The sequence below is a fragment of the Pocillopora verrucosa genome, chromosome 4 (assembly GCF_036669915.1).
Source record: "Pocillopora verrucosa isolate sample1 chromosome 4, ASM3666991v2, whole genome shotgun sequence".
NCBI classification, from domain to species: Eukaryota; Metazoa; Cnidaria; class Anthozoa; order Scleractinia; family Pocilloporidae; genus Pocillopora; species Pocillopora verrucosa.
The window spans coordinates 11,923,185-11,946,036 of record NC_089315.1 but is presented as its reverse complement, the minus strand read 5'-3'; the positions used below and the strand labels follow the sequence as shown (position 1 = coordinate 11,946,036).

Below are 22,852 nucleotides of genomic sequence, written 5' to 3'. Positions count from 1 at the left end.
ATCTTTGTTTTGCAGGGGAAGTCGTATTTCGGTTTCTTGCTTTTGGTTTCATCAGTCATACGACTAGAATATCAAACAATACAAGCTTCTTGTGTAAAAGGTTAGTAGTAAAAAAATAAATTTAGAAACAATCTTTCCCGCTTTACAAAACTGAAATGTTTTGCACTGGACATTCAAAGACAAAGTATTTAACCTCCAAATAGTCTTAGATTTCGGCAAAAAGTTTCGTTGCTTAAAACTTAACTTAAACCGAACATAGTCTGCAAAATAAAATGATGAACTCAATTTTAGGACTTTAACTTTCATGATCTTACTAAGTCTCCTTTGCAAATGTAACAAATATCTCAGTAAATAATTTTAGAGAATGAAGTTTTGCGTCAATTTGACACCGTCCAGCTGATAAGTTTCTTTACTCTCCAAAACTGTTGGCTGAAGAATATATTGATATTGTAGGGGAAAATTGCACGTTAAACAATTCTTTGGTGTCATAGTCTGGGAGTGAAAGTGTAAAAGCAGGTACGCGATGAATGAACCGGAAAATCAGATTTTTAAATCTGAAATCTTCAAAAAAAAGAACATGAAGATGTTATGTTCTTTATTTAAATTACGGGGAAGTTAGAAAGCGATGTAGTTCTGTTTTAGGTTTTCTAAACAATTCTTTATTTCACCGATGAAGCTGTTACATTTTTACACTCTTGTCAGATTGTCATTCATCTCTGTTTTGCAAGGAAAGCGTTATTTCAGTTTTTTACCCTCGGCTGCCTCAGTCATTCGATCAGAACACGAAACAAAATAAAACTCCTTGTTCAAGAATAAAGCAGCAAAAATAAAGAACATATCTGCCTACAGTCCCATCTCTCTCTCTTTTTTTTATTGAAAAAATGCTTTCGGTGCCTGCTCAAATCAGGCGTAGCAGAAATTGAATTCAAGGACAGTGATTTTTGATGTGGAAAGAAAAGCGCTTCAAAGTTTTTACAACGACGCTATGGGCGAAACAGAAAGTCATATTGATATCTGTCACACCAAGAGATTATCAACTGCAGTTTATAGTTTCTTGCCTTAGACCGATCAAACTCAGAAACCTTGTTCTCACACGAGCTGCTTGCATTTATCTTTGTTTCTCGCCACTTTTGGTCTCATCGCCCAAACAAAGCGTGTTTATTTTTTGAAAGGGTTACCAGCAAAAAAAAAAACTAAATTTATAGTAATAATTATTCTTTTCCTGATTCGAAAAAATATAATTCTGGTTTAAATATAGCAAAATCAGTGATAAGAAAGAGTTGTAATTCTAAACAATCTAGTAACATTTGTGGAGAGCTTCCAAATTGGAATCAATTTTTGATTTGGATAACAAAATATTAAAGGTCTGCATCATCTTTACCTTTCAAATTTATGATCTCATCAGGAATTCTTCCTTCTAGCTCCCTCACATTACCTTGCTTGCTCGCGCAGAATTGTGTGACACATCTGGGATATTTACGGGTGCAAGGGCGCTAAATTTAAAAGACCGAAACGACAAATGGCATGACACAAAGAAAAATGGCCGCAATAGGCAAAGGTCCCCTTGCGTTTAGTTTTTTCACAGCTTAACTATATAAAATATCGAAAGGGTTGCATATGGTTTTCAAAGAAAAGATTTTCATAATAAAATAACAACCATTTTTGACTCGGTACCATCTCTTATCAACGATATGTGAGCTCCAATATTTATTGAGATATCTTATGGGCAAGCTGCAATGCAGGTTCCATCCTTATTAGGTTTATAATGATTACTTTTTTAACCGATAATTTTCCTATTTAATCTTACAGTAGCTCTTCGCATTCTTCATTACTTTGCAGAGAAAGTTTATTACATCAGTTTTGTGATTTTGGTCTCCTAACTATCCGAAGATATTTTAGATTTCACTGAAGGTGAACGGCCAAAAATTTATTTCATAAACACTATGAGTTAACATGGATGGAAACTTGCTACTCATAGAGATAACACCCTCTGAATGATGAGTCTGTTTACTCTCAGCATTGCTATATGGTATATTGATATTGTAAGGAGAAACAACAAGTTCATCACTTCTGTGATGATTAAAACTATTGAAGAAATGTAAAATGGTTTCCGTGTTTACATAGCCTGATGTAAACACGCGGGAGGTTGGGAGAACACGAGATAAGCGTAGGAAACCACGACGCGAAGCGGAGTGGTTTCCAGCTTATCGAGTGTTCTCCCAACCACCCAAGTGTTTACATCAGGCTTTGTAAACACGGAAACAATATTTACATTTCTTTTATAAAATAACTAATGAAAGAGGAACGAAACCGTGTTTACATACGCTCATGTAAAATGGTTTGATGGCCAATCAGAGCGCGCGTACTATTTGAATTATTTTATTTTGTAAGATCTTGTATGTTATTTAATGAATCTTATAGGCAACTTAGGAAACAATCTCTCTTCCATCTTAGGTGTTTTTTTCTTATTCTTATGATTTCTTCTCACCAACCGTGCGAGTAAAATGTTATTACATCAGCTATTTGCATTTACGTTTGTTTGCCTTGGAAATTCTCATTTCATTTCATTTTCTTAATTTTGTTTTCATTAGTCACGCTATCAGGCACCAATGTAAAAGGCATGTTCTCTTTTAAAAAGGTAAGCTGTTCGTTTTCTTTAATTTCTGCATTTGTATTGCTACCTTAGTTGCATTTTTCATGAATGAAATTGATTTTATTTTACGAAACAAAAAATTTGGAGAAGTTGGTATATCAGTTACTGAAGTAACGCGTACGTAATTGGATGAAATAGAAGGATTTTCCTTCGTCTGAATAACAAGCATTTTGTAAGCGGTTGAAACGTTGGGTAGAATTTTTGCTCTTTTTCCAAATTTATGCGGTATTAAATGAAAAAAATAGTTTTTTCAATATAATTTATGGACAGTTAACCGTTGGCAACGCTTACATGTTCTAATTTCTTCATCTCAAATTAATTAAGCGAGTTCCTAAGACTGACATGCCGGCTTGATCTCAGTGGGGCAAACGGTTAGAAATACCAACACGAATCTTGCACAAATATCTTCATCTGGGCTCAACTGAACAGTTTTATACTTCGTTTAGTTGTAGAATGTGATTTTATTTGTTAGATTTATGTCCATCAAATTTTTCCACCACACAACGAAACCAGATCTATGTCATGCACAGGTGGCCCAAGCTCCAGCTGTGAGATGATTATCTTGCGCAATAACAGTCATGGCGGAATTATTAGAGTTTGTATGAGAATATTTACCACCGCTCTAAGGAATAAAAAAGTACGTCAAACTCTCAATAAAAATACCTCAACTTACTTCCACAGCGTATCGCTTGTTATCTGACCGCTTTCTTTGATGAAAAGAACCCATTTTAGCGAGTTTTCCATTTCGAGGTTTTCTAGCTACATAAGAAAACCTCGAAATGAACAACTCACTAAAATGGGTTCTTTTCATCAAAGTAAAGATAACAAGTGATACGTTGTGGAAGTAAGGTGAGGTATTTTTATTGAGAATTTAACGTATTTTTATATTCCTTGGAGCGGTTGTAAATATTCCCATACAAACTCTTGTAATTCACGACTGTTATTGCGCAAGATGATCATCTCACAGCTGGAGCTTGGGGCCGCCAGTGCGTCACGTAGATGGATATCTCCAGATCGATCAAGATATATTGATTTGCCTCGATTTTGAAACATATAACAACGAAAATCAGAGCTTAGTTAGTCCCTGGTTTTTGAAGGGCAGCAGAGTGAGGATCCTGATCTTGTTTCACGTACAAACTTTTGGGAAAATTCCCTGGTCATGTTTAAAAACTCGAACATTTCTCAGTGTTACTTTTTTTTAAGCTTCCTTTTTTCGCTGATTCTTTCTTACGACAACAAATAGGAGAGAGCCGTTATGAGTGACGCTGCAAAAATCCTAAAATCAGTCCAGATAGGTTTAAACGTCGTCATATTTCTTCTGAACACTGATCGTGGCCTACGAGCGACTGAGTTATGTAATGAATGTGTGATCCTTCTTCACAACCTTGACTCTGGTAGTCACCTTGAAATCTCCGATGTACTACTCAATGCGAACTACGCCATCTCTGGTTACACAGATGCAGAAAGACATGCCACCAGACTTCTTGACAAATTTAACCATGCTTGGACACTGATCATGGAAGTAGGAGACATATGTAACACACAAAGCCGGTTTGTAGAGGCAAAGCAACTCTTTAAAGGCGCACTCGCTATCATGAAAACAATTGGTCACAAAATAAAAGAAGCACTGGCTCATGAAAGACTCGGAAATGTCTGTACTAGCCTTGGAGAATATCAGAATGCTAAAGAATATCACGAGAAAGCACTTGCCATCGCGATAGAAATTGGCGACAGAAAAGGAGAAGAAGCAACATACGGGAACCTCGGATATGTGTTTGATTCCCTTGGCGAATATCAGAATGCTAAAGAATATCACGAGAAAGCACTTGCCATCGCGATAGAAATTGGCGACAGAGAAGGAGAAGGAACAACATACAGGAACCTCGGAACTGTGTTTCACTCCCTTGGCGAATATCAGAATGCTAAAGAATATTACGAGAAAGCACTTACCATCGCGATAGAAATTGGCAACAGAGAAGGAGAAGGAACAACATACGGGAACCTCGGAAGTCTGTTTCATTTCCTTGGCGAATATCAGAATGCTAAAGAATATCACGAGAAAGCACTTGCCATCATGATAGAAATTGGCGACAGAAAAGGAGAAGGAACAACATACGGGAACCTCGGAACTGTGTTTCATTCCCTTGGCGAATATCAGAATGCTAAAGAATATCACGAGAAAGCACTTGCCATCATGATAGAAATTGGCGACAGAAAAGGAGAAGGAACAACATACGGGAACCTCGGATATGTGTTTGATTCCCTTGGCGAATATCAGAATGCTAAAGAATATCACGAGAAAGCACTTACCATCGCGATAGAAATTGGCAACAGAGAAGGAGAAGGAACAACATACGGGAACCTCGGAAGTCTGTTTCATTTCCTTGGCGAATATCAGAATGCTAAAGAATATCACGAGAAAGCACTTGCCATCATGATAGAAATTGGCGACAGAAAAGGAGAAGGAACAACATACGGGAACCTCGGAACTGTGTTTCATTCCCTTGGCGAATATCAGAATGCTAAAGAATATCACGAGAAAGCACTTGCCATCATGATAGAAATTGGCGACAGAAAAGGAGAAGGAACAACATACGGGAACCTCGGAACTGTGTTTCATTCCCTTGGCGAATATCAGAATGCTAAAGAATATTACGAGAAAGCACTTACCATCGCGATAGAAATTGGCAACAGAGAAGGAGAAGGAACAACATACGGGAACCTCGGAAGTCTGTTTCATTCCCTTGGCGAATATCAGAATGCTAAAGAATATCTCGAGAGAGCACTTCCCATCACGATAGAAATTGGGGACAGAGAACGAGAAGGAACAACATACGGGAACCTCGGAACTGTGTTTCATTCCCTTGGCGAATATCAGAATGCTAAAGAATATCTCGAGAAAGCACTTGCCATCGCGATAGAAATTGGCGATAGAGAAAGAGAAGGAACAAGATACGGGAACCTCGGAAATGTGTTTGATTCCCTTGGCGAATATCAGAATGCTAAAGAATATCACGAGAAAGCACTTGCCATCTTGATAGAAATTGGCGACAGAAAAGAAGAAGGAACAACATACGGGAACCTCGGAACTGTGTTTGATTCCCTTGGCGAATATCAGAATGCTAAAGAATATCACGAGAAAGCACTTGCCATCATGATAGAAATTGGCGACAGAAAAGGAGAAGGAACAACATACGGGAGCCTCGGAAGTGTGTTTGATTCCCTTGGCGAATATCAGAATGCTAAAGAATATCTCGAGAAAGCACTTGCCATCGAGATAGAAATTGGGGACAGAGAACGAGAAGGAACAACATACGGGAACCTCGGAAGTGTGTTTCATTCCCTTGGCGAATATCAGAATGCTAAAGAATATCACGAGAAAGCACTTGCCATCAAGATAGAAATTGGGGACAGAGAAGGAGAAGAAACAACATACGGGAACCTCGGAACTGTGTTTTACTCCCTTGGCGAATATCAGAATGCTAAAGAATATTACGAGAAAGCACTTACCATCGCGATAGAAATTGGCAACAGAGAAGGAGAAGGAACAACATACGGGAACCTCGGAAGTCTGTTTCATTCCCTTGGCGAATATCAGAATGCTAAAGAATATCACGAGAAAGCACTTGCCATCATGATAGAAATTGGCGACAGAAAAGGAGAAGGAACAACATACGGGAACCTCGGAAATGTGTTTCATTCCCTTGGCGAATATCAGAATGCTCAAAAATATCACGAGAAAGCACTTGCCATCATGATAGAAATTGGCGACAGAAAAGGAGAAGGAACAGCATACGGGAACCTCGGAAATGTGTTTGATTCCCTTGGCGAATATCAGAATGCTAAAGAATATCACGAGAAAGCACTTGCCATCATGATAGAAATTGGCGACAGAAAAGGAGAAGGAACAGCATACGGGAACCTCGGAAATGTGTTTGATTCCCTTGGCGAATATCAGAATGCTAAAGAATATCACGAGAAAGCACTTGCCATCATGATAGAAATTGGCGACAGAAAACGAGAAGGAACAACTTTCGAGAACCTCGGAAATGTGTTTGATTCCCTTGGCGAATATCAGAATTCTAAAGAATATCTCGAGAAAGCACTTGCCATCGCGATAGAAATTGGCGATAGAGAAAGAGAAGGAACAAGATACGGGAACCTCGGAAATGTGTTTGATTCCCTTGGCGAATATCAGAATGCTAAAGAATATCACGAGAAAGCACTTGCCATCTTGATAGAAATTGGCGACAGAAAAGAAGAAGGAACAACATACGGGAACCTCGGAACTGTGTTTGATTCCCTTGGCGAATATCAGAATGCTAAAGAATATCACGAGAAAGCACTTGCCATCGCGATAGAAATTGGCGACAGAAAAGGAGAAGGAACAGCTTACGGGAACCTCGGAAATGTGTTTGATTCCCTTGGCGAATATCAGAATGCTAAAGAATATCACGAGAAAGCACTTGCCATCATGATAGAAATTGGCGACAGAAAAGGAGAAGGAACAACTTACGGGAACCTCGGAAATGTGTTTGATTCCCTTGGCGAATATCAGAATGCTAAAGAATATCAAGAGAAAGCACTTGCCATCGCGATAGAAATTGGCGACAGAAAAGGAGAAGGGACAAGATATGGGAACCTCGGAACTGTGTTTCATTCCCTTGGCAAATATCAGAATGCTAAAGAATATCACGAGAAAGCACTTGCCATCGAGATAGAAATTGGCGACAGAAAAGGAGAAGGAACAAGATATGGGAACCTCGGAAGTGTGTTTGATTCCCTTGGCGAATATCAGAATGCTAAAGAATATCACAAGAAAGCACTTGCCATCATGATAGAAATTGGCGACAGAAAAGGAGAAGGAACAACATACGGGAGCCTTGGAAGAGTATTTGATTCCCTTGACGAATATCAGAATGCTAAAGAATATCACGAGAAAGCACTTGCCATCGCGATAGATATTGGCGACAGAGAAGGAGAAGGAACAACATACGGGAACCTCGGAAATGTGTTTCATTCCCTTGGCGAATATCAGAATGCTAAAGAATATCACGAGAAAGCACTTGCCATCACGATAGAAATTGGCGACAGAAAAGGAGAAGAAACAACATACGGGAACCTCGGAAATGTGTTTGATTCCCTTGGCGAATATCAGAATGCTAAAGAATATCACGAGAAAGCACTTGCCATCGCGATAGAAATTGGCGACAGAAAAGGAGAAGGAACAGCATACGGGAACCTCGGAAATGTGTTTGATTCCCTTGGCGAATATCAGAATGCTAAAGAATATCACGAGAAAGCACTTGCCATCTTGATAGAAATTGGCGACAGAAAAGGAGAAGGAACAGCTTACGGGAACCTCGGAAATGTGTTTCATTCCCTTGGCGAATATCAGAATGCTAAAGAATATCACGAGAAAGCACTTGCCATCATGATAGAAATTGGCGACAGAAGAAGAGAAGGTACAGCACACTTAGAACTTGGAGTGGTGTACCGCAGTCTTAATAAAAATCGGCAAGCTAAAGAACATTTGGACAAAGCAGTCGGCGTCAGTATTGCAATTGGTGACAGAGAACTGGAAGCAATGGCTATTGTAAATTTGGCAAGTCTCTCTGATTCTGTAAATGACAGTCAGAAGGCAAAAGAACTTTGTGAGAAGGCGCTTACAATCAGCAGGGAATGTGGCAATAGAAAGTGCGAAGTACAACTATACCTACACGTTGGAAGTCTATCCCAATCGTTTGGTGAATATGATAAAGCAGCATATTATTTACAGAAAGCTTGTTCCATAAGCAGCGAAATTGGATACAAAATGGCTGAGTTTAAAAGTCTTCTCCTTATTTCAGTGTTAAAGATATCGCAGTTCGAGGTTGTGGAGGCAATGGAATATCTCCTCCAAGGCATTGAAAAATGTGAACAAATCAGAACTCTCCAGAAAGGAAACAGTGGACTTAAAATTTCTCTGTTAGAGGAATACGGCACTTTTCCCTACAAGTTACTCACTCACCTCCTTTGCCGTACTGGAAACTTTCGAAATGCTCTCTATGTTGAGGAGCTGGGACGAGCAAGAGTCCTCGCAGAACTCATGGCAGACAAGTACTCCGCTGAAAGCCACATCTCAGCTGATCCACGATCATGGTTCGGGATTGAAAACATCGCGAGAAGAGAAAGTAACTGTGTTTTTTTGTACGTTTCGTATGAAGATCGGCAAGTTCTTCTCTGGGTGTTGAAAGCAAATGGAGACATTTTCTTTCGAAGAACAGACGAAGTGAAAATAGACACTCTTATTGCTGCACAAGTTTGCGAAGTGGAGGGAGTCTTCAAAAAGAGCGCCGAATGCTTTGGTGTTTTACCCGAAGGGAACTGCGAAGACCGATCGCTGAATGACAACGTGACGACATCTCTTCATGAAGAGAGCCTAGCAAATTTGCGAGGTGACGAAACTAAAGATACCGGAAGAAGTCATCATTTGTGCTACGAATGGATCGTCGCACCTGTGGTAGATTTACTCACAGAGCCTGAAATCATCATTGTACCGGATCGTTTTTTGTACCGAGTCCCATTTGCTGCCTTGCGTGATGAACAAGCCGGCAAGTATTTATCGGAGAAGTACAGAATACGCATCGTCCCTTCACTGACAACTATCCGGCTCATTCAAGAATGTCCAGCAGACTATCACAGTCAAACTGGCGGACTGGTTGTGGGTGATCCTACGGTTGGCAAAGTGCAATATAATGGACGTCTTATTGACATTACACCATTGTTTTATGCAAGTAAGGAAGCAGAGATGGTTGGTCAACTGCTGGGTGTTCAGCCAATATTGGGAAGTCGCGCAACAAAGCAGGCGGTTCTTCAAGCAATACCTTCAGTGAGTCTGATACATCTTGCCGCACATGGAAATCCTGAAAGAGGAGAGATTGCCCTCTCTCCTCAATGTACTATTAACAGTACCCCACAAGAGGAAGACTACCTCCTGACAATGTCCGACATTGAAGGAGTTCAAGTGCGAGCTAGACTGGTAGTACTCAGCTGTTGTCACAGTGGGCGTGGATTGATTAAAAAAGAAGGAGTTATTGGAATCGCTCGAGCATTCCTAGCATCTGGTGCACGTTCAGTGTTGGTAGCATCGTGGGCTATAGAAGACAAAGCAACGGCGAAGCTCATGAAACATTTCTATAAACACCTTGTGCGTGGAGAAAGTGCCAGTGAATCTCTTCACCAGGCCGTTCAATGGTTGAGAAGTAATGGATTTTCCAAACCTTCCCAATGGGCTCCGTTTGTGTTGATGGGGGATAACGTGACATTTGATTTTAAGAAAAAAGGGTAGGTCTGATTAGAATGAGCAATTTTCTACGATAAACCGATCAGCACACTTAACTTATTCACTTCACTCAGTTGTCGTAATTTTTTTGTTTGTTTTTGTTTTTGTCTTTCATCCATAAAATGCCAGGAAAAAGAACTTGATTTTATCTAGTGCTAGGAGCCAGAATTTTTTCACAGAAGGCTTTCTAAAATTGGCTTTGAATTTGCGTTTCTTTTGTATGCAATATATACTCCGAAATAATTAGTCAAAATCGATGCGATACTACACGTTATGACGATGAAGGTAACTTGAGAAGCTGAAAAGTTAACTTTATTTGTGAAAAATCAACAAAAATAACAATAAATTGAAAATCTTAAAGTCCCTTTCGTATCAAGCATGGTATGTTTGACAAGTTTGGACAATCATAGCCAATGGAATTGAAGAAGAAAGTAATTTCTTTGATTGGAAATCTGTTTCGTTTACTTTAAAGCTGAAATAGTGACAAATCTATAATGCTTTTTTTAGGAAAGAAGGACTCGAGGAGGACAACAACGAGGCGGAGAAGAAACAGAGTGACTACTGATCCTACACAAAGATTCTTCTTCCTAAACATTGTCGTTCAATGGACACTGGTATTACTTTGCGAAGACATTTTTAATTTTTTTTCAGTCAAGTAGTAGATTTTGTGTGCTTTTGTGATGATGGTGATAATGAAACCTGCAACTAAGTCGTTTGATCTATTAAGTATACTATCAATAGGGATCTATAATAAATTGGGATGGGAAAACTGAACGCAGGAAATTAGCTTAATGTATGAAAATGTGAGAATGTGGCAAAGTTTCGTCAGAACTCAAAGTTAATCCTTGATTTAAATCATTATAATTCTGTTTTCAATTCTCCCGCTGCACGCGCACGTGATCATTAAAGAGTGATTAAGACTGTTCACAGGTGCAGGAAATGACAACATAAAAAAACTAACAGAAAATGGAACAAAAAGATCCGAGATACTGAAGAAACAATCAAATAGAAAAGAGGAGGTAGTAATGTAAAAATCAGACATAGAAGAGAAAAATGGTTGAGAATTACCGAAAAAATCAAACATTGTTGGGAACAGGGCGCTACATATTAATCTAAAAGTTAAACGGAGAAGAGAACACACAGAGTGCAATATACTAAAAGAAAAGTATTAACAGATAGAGAAGAAGAGAAACGGTGAGCGAATTATTGAGATAAAATTAGGAGAAAACATTGCGCGAGATACTTAACGCCAAACAGAAGAGTGCAAACAGTTCGTAGGATATGAACGTGACAATCAGCCAGAATAAACCCTTTAACTCCCAAGACCTCATTAGTAATCCTCCCTATTGTCTGCCATAAAATACTCATGATTTCAATTTGGAGAATTTGGTATTGGATCAACTTGTAGTTCTCTAATTGAGTTTTCTTCTTTATTCTCCTCACTTGTCTGCTTGATTCTGTGTTGATATTGTAAGGAGAAATTCTGTCTTGGTCACTCATGGGAGTTAAAGGGTTAAACAAATTTAAGTTGAAACAAACAATAAGGCAGATATTAAATTAGAAATCAAACAGAGACGAGAAAAGCATTGTGCAAGATTTGAAAGAAATATTTAATCGGAGGAGAGAACGAGCTATGCACAAGATTCAACTAAACAAAAATACCAAACATAGCAGATAAAAAAAACAGTGCTCAATATAATCGCAACAAACAGAGTTAAAAGAAGAAACAATGGACTGCACAAAAAGTAAAATCATAGGCATGCAATGCATGCAAGAGTTAATTTTTTTGGCTGGGTGAGTTGAGGTGGGACACTGTGTAACTGATGATTTCATTTTTGTAAAAGAAAAAGAACCTTTACCTCAAAAAGAACGAAAATAACGCATTAGTTTAGTTAAAAGAAAGGGAAAAAAGTTCTTATTTTTCTGAATAAAAACTCACGCGTAGTTATTTCGTGGTCCATTGTCTATGTGGTCTGAGTAATAAGAAACAAAAATAAACTTACTTTACCTTAAGAGAGAGGAGGAGAGAGGGGGGGAGAGAGGCAGAGAGGGGAGAGAGAGGGGGGAGAGAGGGGAGAGAGAGGAGGGAGAGAGAGAAAATTTATTTTTGTTAACCACTTTTTTTGGGTCCATACAACTTGATTATGGGGGAACTTTTTAGTTCCTCTATTTTGCCCCAACTTCAAGATCGTGGCTCATTACTGTTCCTAATAAATAATAAATTTACTCAGTTCTGATTGGTTAAGATAAATGCAGTTTTCAGGTAATTCAATGCAGAGGAGGGTTAATTCAGTTGAAAGAAGTAACAAACCAGACATTCTGATTGCTCAATAATCAAAGAAACTCACAGATAGCCAATCAAATGCGAGCCTCTGATGTCGCAACATTTGGATACGCTAAAAATTTGCGAGCGAAACAATGGCCGGCGTTTCAAGTAGGTTCTCTTTCGCCACCGCAACAACAATACAGTAGCTGAAAAACAGCTCTAACAACGAAAACACTGTAAAAAGCACTACTCTTTGGTTATCAGTTTGGAAAAAGTGGTGTTTAGAGAACGGAATCGCCGAGGAAATTGAAAATTTCGAGCAGACTCAGCTTAACACTTTGCCCGAGCGATTCTACGCCGAAATTAAAAGCAAATATGATTAAACATCGCAAACGACGATTCCATTTCATCGAAAGTAATTCGGACACAAACTGAACAAGTCCTTGAATTGTTTAGCCGAACTCTGAACTTTTTGTGCCCTAAAGATGTGAAAATATCATTGTATATTATTGTTTTGATCGTACGCGGTTGTTTTGACCGAACGCACGGTTTGAATAAATTATTTTCTTCACTTGATGCGCGCGCTTTGCTTCTCCACAATTATGATAAATTATCTCATATTCTCTCATGTATATTATTAATACGTAATCACATGATTTTTCTCGTGCAATTTGCAATAAGTAAGCACTTACTTAGCGAGTGACCAATTAACATCTACGTATTGACAAACGGCAGTCGAATCCCTTGGAAGGCATCTAAATGTCCACATTTATTCTCTGATGAGACTAAGAGCACATTTGAAAGTTCGGAGTGTCAGACGTATCTGCAGCCTTCTTCTCAGATAACTCTCGGGTCCAAACGGTCCGTTACAATTAAATAATACAAAGTTTATGTTCTTGGGTATAACTATGTTTTGCGCCCGAATCAGAGTCATTTTAGCCCTTTCCGTTAGGCGAAGGTTATAATGCCACTGAGAAGAGCCCAAAAACACAATCATGCTTCAGAACATATCATTTACACTTTCGGAGGGTATTGAGAAAATAAAAACCGAAAAAATAAGAAAAAAAATCAGAAGGAAGGAGAGGGGATTCCGGATGGAGTGGTTCAATAGTAGTCTGGCCATCCCCGCCCCCTCCTCTGCACCGTACAAACATGGCCAGTCAGAAGGCTTCACTGCAGGCTAAGAATGGCAGAGCGTTACAAGACATTGCAAGGAAAGGCTATACTTGAGAAAGCCCACGAAAGAAGAACTGGGGTATGCAAGCTTCCACAGTTCACTGCGCAGATGAATCAATCCAGGGGTATTCAGGTTCGGTTCGGTGAATTATCTGGAGGCCCAAATCACCGGAATAGGCCGAAGTTAGGACGATAGAATATGGAATTGTTTGTGACATTCTTGCTAAATTTAGCCGGTTTGAGACCCCGACAAAGAGGACTGGAGACTACTTACCCTTTGCATGTGATTGGTCGATGTCTTGGGACACCAAAATTTAAAGGTGAAAGAGACGACTGATTCCTTTCGATCAAAGCTTCCATTTCTTTCAAACGTTTTTAAACTTTTATTTCGATAGAGCGATGGAAGCTAGTGAGTTAGAACGCTGTTTGACAGTGGAAAACCTCAATTCCAATGGTGTGGTCACGAAACGGTGAACCTTCAAGAGTATTACAGTTGTCTTGGGTCGAGATGAATTTCGCGACATCGTCAGTAGTCAATCTCCGTTGGGAAAGACTTTTCTTCTGAAGGAATTAACCATTCACGAACGGTTTTTACAGGAAGGGAAGGCTACCATCAAACCTCTAACACAGAAGATTCAAATAATGTTTCGAAATTGTCCACCGAATCAGCTCGCGACGTTTTTAAAATGTCTGTCATTGAAACTTGCCCAAAGTAAACAAAATGGAATTGCAAGTAACAGAAGACGGCTTCTCAGTGATGAAGCGCGGTCGTTTGAAAACATAAGCCCTCTTACAGATAAGGATTTCACAGTGGGCTGCAAGAAAAGACCTCTGGAAGATAAGAACGGTATGACACCGAAGCTATTTAAAACTATAGGTAAAGAAAGCGATTCCAATTGTGGAGACGACGAACACAGTGGACCGGCAAGAAGACGTCTCAGCTCTTTGAGTTCTTTTGAAATGAATCTTATACCTGAACAAATGACAGCGATAAACGCCATAAGAGCTGGAAAGAGTGTGTTTTTTACTGGTAGTGCAAGAACTGGCAAGTCATATCTCTTGAAACGTTTGATAACAATGTTACCATCACAGAGTACCGCTATAACTGCTAGTAAAGGAGCAGCCGCTTGTCACATTGGTGGGACTACACTTCATGTGTGTGTGTGCGCGTGCGCGTGTGTGTGTGGGGGAAAGGGGGGGGGGAAGGGTACGGCAACGCTTAGGCTAAGTGGGAACAAGTTTGACCCTTCAAATGTTATTATAATTTGTTTTCATTGTCCGGGTGGCCTTATATGAGTATAAATAAATTGCACGCTTCACCATAATGAACCACAACAAAAGCAAGATTGGTATTAGAAATATGTCCGGTGTATGTCCATGTGAAATAGTTATAATGTCATACGTTAGGGACTGAAAAAAGTACAGCAGTATCTTGGCTATGACACTGGAGGCCAAATCTGTGCTCCCAGCAACGTACAAAGAAATTATTCATAGCCTCGGCTTTATCATGAATGCATGATCAACAATAATTTTACCTGGAGCATTTCAGTTTAGTGGACTAATACTACTACGTCTCTTTTTGTGAGGGTTTTTTATAAAAATTTACCACAGTCCTTACTATTTCTTGTTTTTCTGAATTCTTGCTTCTGATTCTCTAAGAAGTTTAGTAACTTCATTCCTCAGTTTGCGATTAGTTTTCAGCTGGAATGACAAGCAGCGTAAAGGCTGTGATCAATCCAGAACTGCGAAATATCCATCCGAATAAGGTAGAGATTTCGGCTCTGACTTGGTGTAGAAGACACAGTATACGTCACACTATTGTTTTCATTGTTTTCTTATTTCCAGTTGTGATAAAATTCTATTGTGACGTATACTGCGTCTTCTACACCAAATAAGAACCAGGATTTCAATAACATTCGTAGACACTGAATTTATGACGGTGAGACAACTCATTTCTTTTCCACGCTCGATTACGTTCAAATCTACAAAGGGAGCGCTTTTCTGTGATTTTTACAACTGTTTTTTTTCTCCTTCGGGCACTCGAATAAAGAACAATGGCTTAAAAAAGTTAATCTTATTTGGTGCTTGGAAGGTCTTCACGCGTGTTGCCGCGCATTTGCGCGTGTAGCATGACGCACTTTGCGTCACAAACGAAAAAACACTGGGATCTAGCAAAAAGTAAACACAATATGGCGGCTTTTTATGAGTTACAACGCCAGTTGAAGATGGAAAGAACTGCCCAGTCTGGTACCACAACAGGAGCAAAAATGGCAGTTAATCGATCTCGTACCTTCCATTTTATGTTACCTGCTGTTTATGGTGCTTGTATGGAAAATGTGACTCGCAAAGCGGCTGGAAAACTTTCCAAAGGAAACCACGTGAGACGGTCAGTCAAATACTAGCGGTGAGGAAGTGCTTGACGGGCACATTGAATCGTTTATCTTTGCTTCCTCTTATTTTAAGCTGCGAAGCAAGCCTGTGATCCTGTCGGATTATTCTGAAATTCTGATCGTTTAATACACAGTTTTACGGGATATTCAAATACTGTACTCCGCCAAGGAGCCGAGTTTGCTTTAAAAGGTTCTAAACCACAAAACAAAACACCAAGCAATGTTTGGGACAAAGACAGCCTTTTAAATTACAAATTACAAATCATTTATTTACTGATGCTTTCTCAAATACACGACTCCTATATGATACAACCAAGCCAATAACAAAATAATACTTAAACATAATATTAACCCTTCAACTCTCATGAGTGACCATACCAGAATTTCCCTTACAATATCAATACCATGTCAATACAATATCAACCAGATAAGTGATGAGAATGGAGAAAAATATCAATATGGGGATAATTAGCTGATCCAATACTAAATTCTATGAACTAACATTATAAGAGTTGTAAGGTTGACAGTAAGGAGAATTACAAATTTGATCTGGGAGTGAAAGGGTTAAACAAGCTAAAAAAAAGTAAAAGGCTGTCTGGTGGAAAACTCAGACAGATACTAAGATCAGCAAGATGAGTTACTGGGAGGAGTGGGAGGGGAGCAAAATAACCTCTAAGAATGCAAAAGTGGTTTATGTATATGTGCAAACTGAGAAATAGAAAAACTGATCTTATTTACTAAGAACTAGTAATCACCAAAGTACCTATCACTGTTGCTGTACTTTTACTTAGAATAGGAAACTTAACTATCAGAACAAGTATGCTGATGTTAAATTACTTGTACTAAGTAGGCTAGCTTGATCACAGTTACGTTGGAAGACTGTCTTGTGTACCAATTTACTCTGTTTTTAACCCTTTAACTCCCATGAGCGACCAAGACAGCTTTCTCCTTACAAAATCAATACAATATCAACCAGATAAGTGATGAGAATAAAGAAAAATATCAATTTGGGGATGATTGGTTGATCCAATACTAAATTCTCTGAACTGACATCCTAAGAATTGTATGGTTGATAGTAGGGAGAATTACAAATTTGATCTGGGAGTTAAAGGGTTAACATAGAGGCACATTACACTTATGCTGATTTTAAATTAGTACTGAGTAGGCTAGCTTGATTACAATTATGTAGGAAGACTGCTTGTGTACCAATTTAGTATGTTTGTTATTTAGAAGCACATCACCCAGTAGTAGGTGATGCTCCCCTTAAATTTAGAAAGTGACACTTTTTTAACATTTGAGTTATTTTCATCCATGCCTCTGAGTACTTTGTACAGTTTTTAATGGGGATGAACTCAATTCTTGATAGGTTTTGAGTTTTATGTGATTTTTTAACAAAAGGCATTATTTGAGAAAAAAGTGCACCTACATGTAGTCTTAGGTGAACTTTAGTCCTGGTTACTGAGGCATTTATTTTTCCCCTGGATGGGATGCTTCTCCATCCCAAAGTTACCCTCAGGAATTTTGTCAGCTTTCCCTGACAGATCTCCTGTACTTGTACTCCTGGGTGGGGGGAGGCACTGTGAGAGGAAATGTCCTGCCTGAGAACACAACATTGACCTAGCTAAGATGTTAAATTGGGACCTCTCCACCCCTAGTCCAGGGTGTTAACACTTCAGCCATGTCATCTGCTCATAATTATGGGGATCACTTCAAGAATTTTTTGATGAGATTTACCTTTTGCTGATGTACAGTGTATTGTTGGAAATATTGTCATACTTTGGTTTTAACTTATTCGATGTGTGTGATATCGGCTAAAACATTATTCTTCCTCACCTTGTTGTTGTTGCAATAGCTGGTTATCCATAGTTGTTAGTGAGATGGTCACTTCGGATGTAGATCTATCCAAAGGCAAACGATTATGCTTCTATTTTGAAAGTGTTATTCACCACTATGACAAACCATAACCTGTTATGCCAGACGAATCACCACTCTGCCTTCACATTTTGCATTTGGACAGGCTTAACTAAGCGCCGATTGCACCGCAATTGTCGGCGACGGTGATATGTGCGTAGCGAAAGATCATGGATTGATGGCTAGCCCAACTTCAAGTAGGGCTGTAGTACTGGAGTATTTTACAATGTGTTTATGACTGTAGGCAAGAAAAACGAGGAAGTCCTGCACACATGGTCCCTCGAACTTACCCGCAATTTCCGGGTTAAGGTAATAAACATTTTTTCCCATTCGAATCTTTTTAAGTATACAGAAGCATAGCGGCTATTCAAACTAAATGGAGTCTCCGTTTGGTTGAAATTTTCTCCACATGCATAGTACTTCACTTCTTAGCAATCAGCGTCAAGAAAAGGCATACAGTCCTATGTGCCTTCCAAATAAAATTGCAAATAAAGTTCAGATTACTTTCGGCAACTGATACAAAAAAGACTCTTTGAGTTGTCAATAATTTCAAAGTACCAAGAAGTGCTGTACCTGCGAAAACAACCATCTGAACGCCAAACAAATCAGTAGCTGAGTGATAAGAAATCACAGCCTACCTTGTGGGTGTTTACTCTCACTACACAGACTTTACCGGTAAAAATTACTCTTATCACTAACTGAAAAAACTCACCCAGATGATGATGATGGCATTTCGGGAGCTTTATTGAGCAAACGAAGTAGTCATTAGATTTATCACGTTTAGTGATGCCTATTGAAAAAAAAAGATAAAAGGTGAATTAATATTCACCAAACAGGTATTGGGAATATTCAAACTTATCAGGTAGAAGTTGTCATCTTCATTTGACTAATCATAACTAATTCAGTACAAGGAAATGTGTACCAGCTAAAGGAGAGAATTACCAATCAGAGCTTGGAGTTTAGGGGTCTATTAACAGTATCGTATTTTATGGCCAAGGAGAGATTAAATGCAATGTATGTTTTCAACCCAAGCTGTTGCTCGATGTAAAAACATTTTGCAAACCCGTAACAGTGAAGCGTGAAAAAGTGACACAGCGTGTGAAATTGTTATTATGTTCTGCAAGACAGGCAAATATCAAGATATAATTTGAGATTCATTGTTATACATCTACGGTTTCCTTTGCTCTTATAAGACGACTGAGTTGGCTTACAATTAATCTCATGACCCTGCATAAATTAAAATTTATTCTGCTTGGCATACAGTTTTGACATCCCAACAAAATTGTATGTCGAGCGTAATACGTTCATTGAACGTGATCAGTACCTAGATTGTGTACTTTATCAAAACGCACGTGGCTGAGGCTGGTGGCGCGATTGAGACAGAATACTTTGAAACTTTCTTCTCTGAATTCCTTAATGACTCCAGACAACTTGTCGCTAGCTCTTCGCTAGTTCTTGAAAACATAATAGAGCAGCCTGAGGCTAAAAACAGTTCATTTTTATTTTATTGCAAGACACAAAATTGGTTCTTCAAAGCTTCTGCGTATCTCAATATGCATTTTTGGTACATTAGCAGTGTTTACCAGAGGTAAAGTTGCATTGCTCTGTTGTAAACAGTGATAAACCCCCTTGTTTTGGCTTGTTTGCTTTGTTTGTCCTCGGCATGTGTGACAAAGCACTTAATGTCTGGTTTCACGGGAAACAGTCTCATTGTTTCCCTCAACTCCATTGTGGGAAACACTGAGACTCTCGGAAAAAAAAACTGACGAGAAAACAAAATTTACTGTTTACCGGGGGAATATTGATTCAGTTTACATAACTCGAGGGATAACACTGAGACTCTCGGAAAAACAAACTGATGGGAAAACAAGATTTACTGTTTACCGAGGGAATATTGATTAAGCGTACATAACCTGAGGGATAATGCACTCTGCACTACTGTTAGGAAACCTGTTTGATTGGTAAGGTTCATGTCCACCTCGGTCAGAGTGAAGGGGCTGAGAGACAGAATGACACTCAAATATTTTCTTCATTTCTTTTCGCGTTTACGTAGTGCTTCAAGATTCTCTATGTTTTGGGTAACCTTCACTGCATTGTTTTTTTTTGACCCAAGTTGTTGCTCAGAGTGAAAACAATTTTCAAAACAGTAGTAGTGAAGCGTGAACGATTGAAAAAAACCGTGAAGTGAGATAAGATGTGACCTTGCATGATTACAGCTTTATATACCACGGTTTCCCTTGTTCTAAAGACGATTGTGATGGCTGACAAGGAATCACGTGACCATGTATAAATTAAATTGTACCCCGCTCGGGGTACTAGGCACTGCAGCGGCTCATCACACGCTTTGCGGAAGCCTGTAATGACTTTGGCCTAACCATCAGCCTGAAAAAGACTAACATCATGGGCCAAGGTGTCAGCGTCACCCCACACATCACCATTGGCGAGCACGCCTTAGAGGTAGTCGACAACTTCACCTACCTTGGCTCCTGCATCTCCAGCAACCTATCCCTGGACTCTGAGCTCAATGTTCGGATAGGAAAAGCAGCAACGGCAATGGCTCGCCTCGAAAAGAGAGTTTGGGACAATTCCCTGTTGACCATCAACACAAGATGAAGGTGTACCAAGCCTGCGTACTGAGCACCCTTCTCTACGGTAGTGAGACATGGACCCTCTACTCCCGCCAAGAACGCAGGTTGAATGCCTTTCACATGCGCTGCCTTAGACGACTCCTTGGCATCACCTGGCAAGACCGCATCACAAATGCAGAGGTCCTATCACGGGCAGGTCTACCCAGCATGTATGCCATGCTGACCCAGAGGCGACTGCGCTGGCTCGGCCATGTATGCAGAATGGATGATGGACGCATCCCAAAGGACATCATGTACGGTGAGCTCGCCACAGGGACGCGGCCAACAGGACGACCAACTCTGCGCTACAAGGATGTCTGCAAGCGTGACTTGAAGACCAGCAGCATCAGCCCTGGAAACCTTGAGTCAGCAACAGCCGACCGTACACTCTGGCGATCGACTGTCAAGGCCGGCGTCAAACAAGCCGAGTTGAAGAGGGAGAGCCAGTGGGAGGTGAAGAGGACTCGCAGGCGACAGAGGCTCCAGTCTGCCCCCATTCAACCAACCCCCACAAATGACTTTACCTGCACAAAATGCCAGCGGGTCTGCGGCTCCCGTATTGGGCTTCACAGCCACAGCCGGCGGTGCAGCTTGACGTGATTCTACTTCTTAGGTGCAGATTTCCATTGTCTTCCGAGACAGACGGTTGCCAACAACAACAACAACCCCGCTCGACGTTCAATTTTGACATTCCGTCAAATCTCTATGTCGGGTTATGCTTTTGAAGCAATTTTCTCTTAACTTCACAGTGATTCCAGACAATTTGTCGCCAGCTCTCCGCTAGTTCTTTAAAAACAGAATAGGCTGAGGCTAAAAAAGCGCTTTTCTATTTTATTGGAGGAAGAGATCATAAAGAAAAGTCGGTTCTCCAAAGCTTATACGTATCTTAAGATGTATTTGTGATACATTGGCAGTGTTCACAAGAAATTAAGTTATTCTTTTACAGACAGTGATGAACGCTCATTTACAGTTTTCTTGTTTACTATTATCGTCCTCTGAAAGTATTATTACCAAAGCACTTAAGATAATGTCTGACCCGTTTCGACACATCCAGTTTTGTTTTTCCTTCAGTCTCACTGTCCTTCGACCTCCTATCGTGAAACAATACGCCTCTCGGCAAAACAAAACTATTTCTAGAAGGATCAGAAATTATGTGTGTTTTATACCATTACATAAAAGTTTCCCTTACCTGAGAATCGGAAGTTTGCTGATTAAGCAACAAAAAAAAATCGTCCAATTTTACCAAAACTTCTTATACAAAACTAAAATCACTTTTGACGTGGTCTTATCAGAGTTCACTTCACAATTACCGCCGAATTAAATATCTCTAATAAGTAACTTAAGCGGGTATGGTACATACAACCTGTTTGTAATCTTTTTCAGTGCTTTTCTTCACCAATTTTCCAATCAAATGCTAACGAGTGATTTTGTTCGCTGCACTGAGTTACCTCCTTTGACACCAAATTAAATTTAGTCTTGAGGCCACACAAAGTGAAATTAAGTTGTGTTCGTTTCTAATGTATAAGTTCCATCACCATGAGCGGCTAAATTTACAGCAGCTTTAGATATTCTTTACCGGGAAGCCCATTTACATTATCAACCTAGTTGGTGAAACCAAATTATCTTGTTATACTCCACGCCAACACAGCACCGCAGTTTCTTCTGAAACTTGCCCCCTTTAATCGTTTGAAAGCGAAAGTGCTCACGTAATCACATTTCTGGTATTAATGCGCTTATCTCTGTTATGGACACTACACAGTCCCCGTGCTGAGCTCCATATACGCGAATTATTTTCCAGCGGAAAAAGTACTCAATGTCGATGTCTGATTCTTGTAAAATTCGACTGATAGACAATAACATTGTAACTACACTGGGTGCAAACTCAAAACAACTTCATAAGCTGAATATATGGCTCACCTGTTGCTACAACATTAGCAAACTTGATTGATAAACAAGGATAAAGCTCACCTTAGAGTTGCAAAATTCCACTTGCAGTTTTGTTATCTTAATGTTGTACAAGAAAAGGCTTGAAGCTGTTGAGGAGGAGCTTCAAATGGTACGAATATTTGACCCTCAAATACACATCGAGGTTTGGCCTAAGCTTGACTATGCATCCACTTTATTTACTTATATGACGTCATTGATGTCATTGGAAAACTGGAGCGTGAAACAGAAAGAATTAACTCGAATTGTCTTTTATAAATTCTCAATACTGTGTTCTGTATCTGCGCCATGTGGGTCTAAATAGATTGTTGTCACCTAAAGATATCATCCACGAGCTACTTTTCCCCTTCTTTTCATGTCGAATCCACGACTCCGACGGGTTTCGTTTCTTTTATTACTCACCACGTCTACCTCTCGCCCCCCTGGAAATTCCTTGAAATATTAGCGACTTTGGCGAGTAGCCACGAAAACGTTTTTCGCCAATCTCTGGTAAGGAGGAAATATAGATATGAAAGGCGAACTGAGTGTTTTTCGTTGATCAATCGTCAGTTTGAAGAGTTT

The 22,852-nt window shown here is 39.6% G+C and overlaps 1 protein-coding gene and 1 long non-coding RNA gene across 2 annotated transcripts; one reads left to right on the top strand and one right to left on the bottom strand.

Annotated features, from left to right (window-relative positions):
- The first annotated feature begins 8,032 nt into the window (after positions 1-8,032).
- Positions 8,033-11,489, top strand: LOC131796202 (tetratricopeptide repeat protein 28-like). The gene is made up of 2 exons (XM_059113820.2): positions 8,033-9,979; positions 10,485-11,489. Exons 1-2 carry the CDS (start codon positions 8,088-8,090, stop codon positions 10,540-10,542), a joined length of 1,950 nt encoding a protein of 649 aa, XP_058969803.2. The 5' UTR covers positions 8,033-8,087; the 3' UTR covers positions 10,543-11,489.
- A 4,493-nt stretch (positions 11,490-15,982) lies between these two features.
- On the bottom strand, positions 15,983-22,516 carry LOC136280552 (uncharacterized). Its single transcript, XR_010717296.1, has 4 exons — positions 22,316-22,516; positions 18,433-18,510; positions 17,643-17,707; positions 15,983-17,386 (listed from the first exon to the last, which is right to left on the bottom strand). It is a non-coding gene; the product is annotated as an uncharacterized lncRNA (long non-coding RNA).
- Positions 22,517-22,852: the final 336 nt, after the last annotated feature.

Coding starts and splice junctions, on each gene's coding strand:
- LOC131796202 (XM_059113820.2), top strand. CDS start 8,088: ATGATAGAAATTGGCGACAGAAGAAGAGAAGGTACAGCACACTTAGAA. Junction 9,980..10,484: donor TTTGATTTTAAGAAAAAAGG/GTAGGTCTGATT, acceptor TGCTTTTTTTAG/GAAAGAAGGACTCGAGGAGG.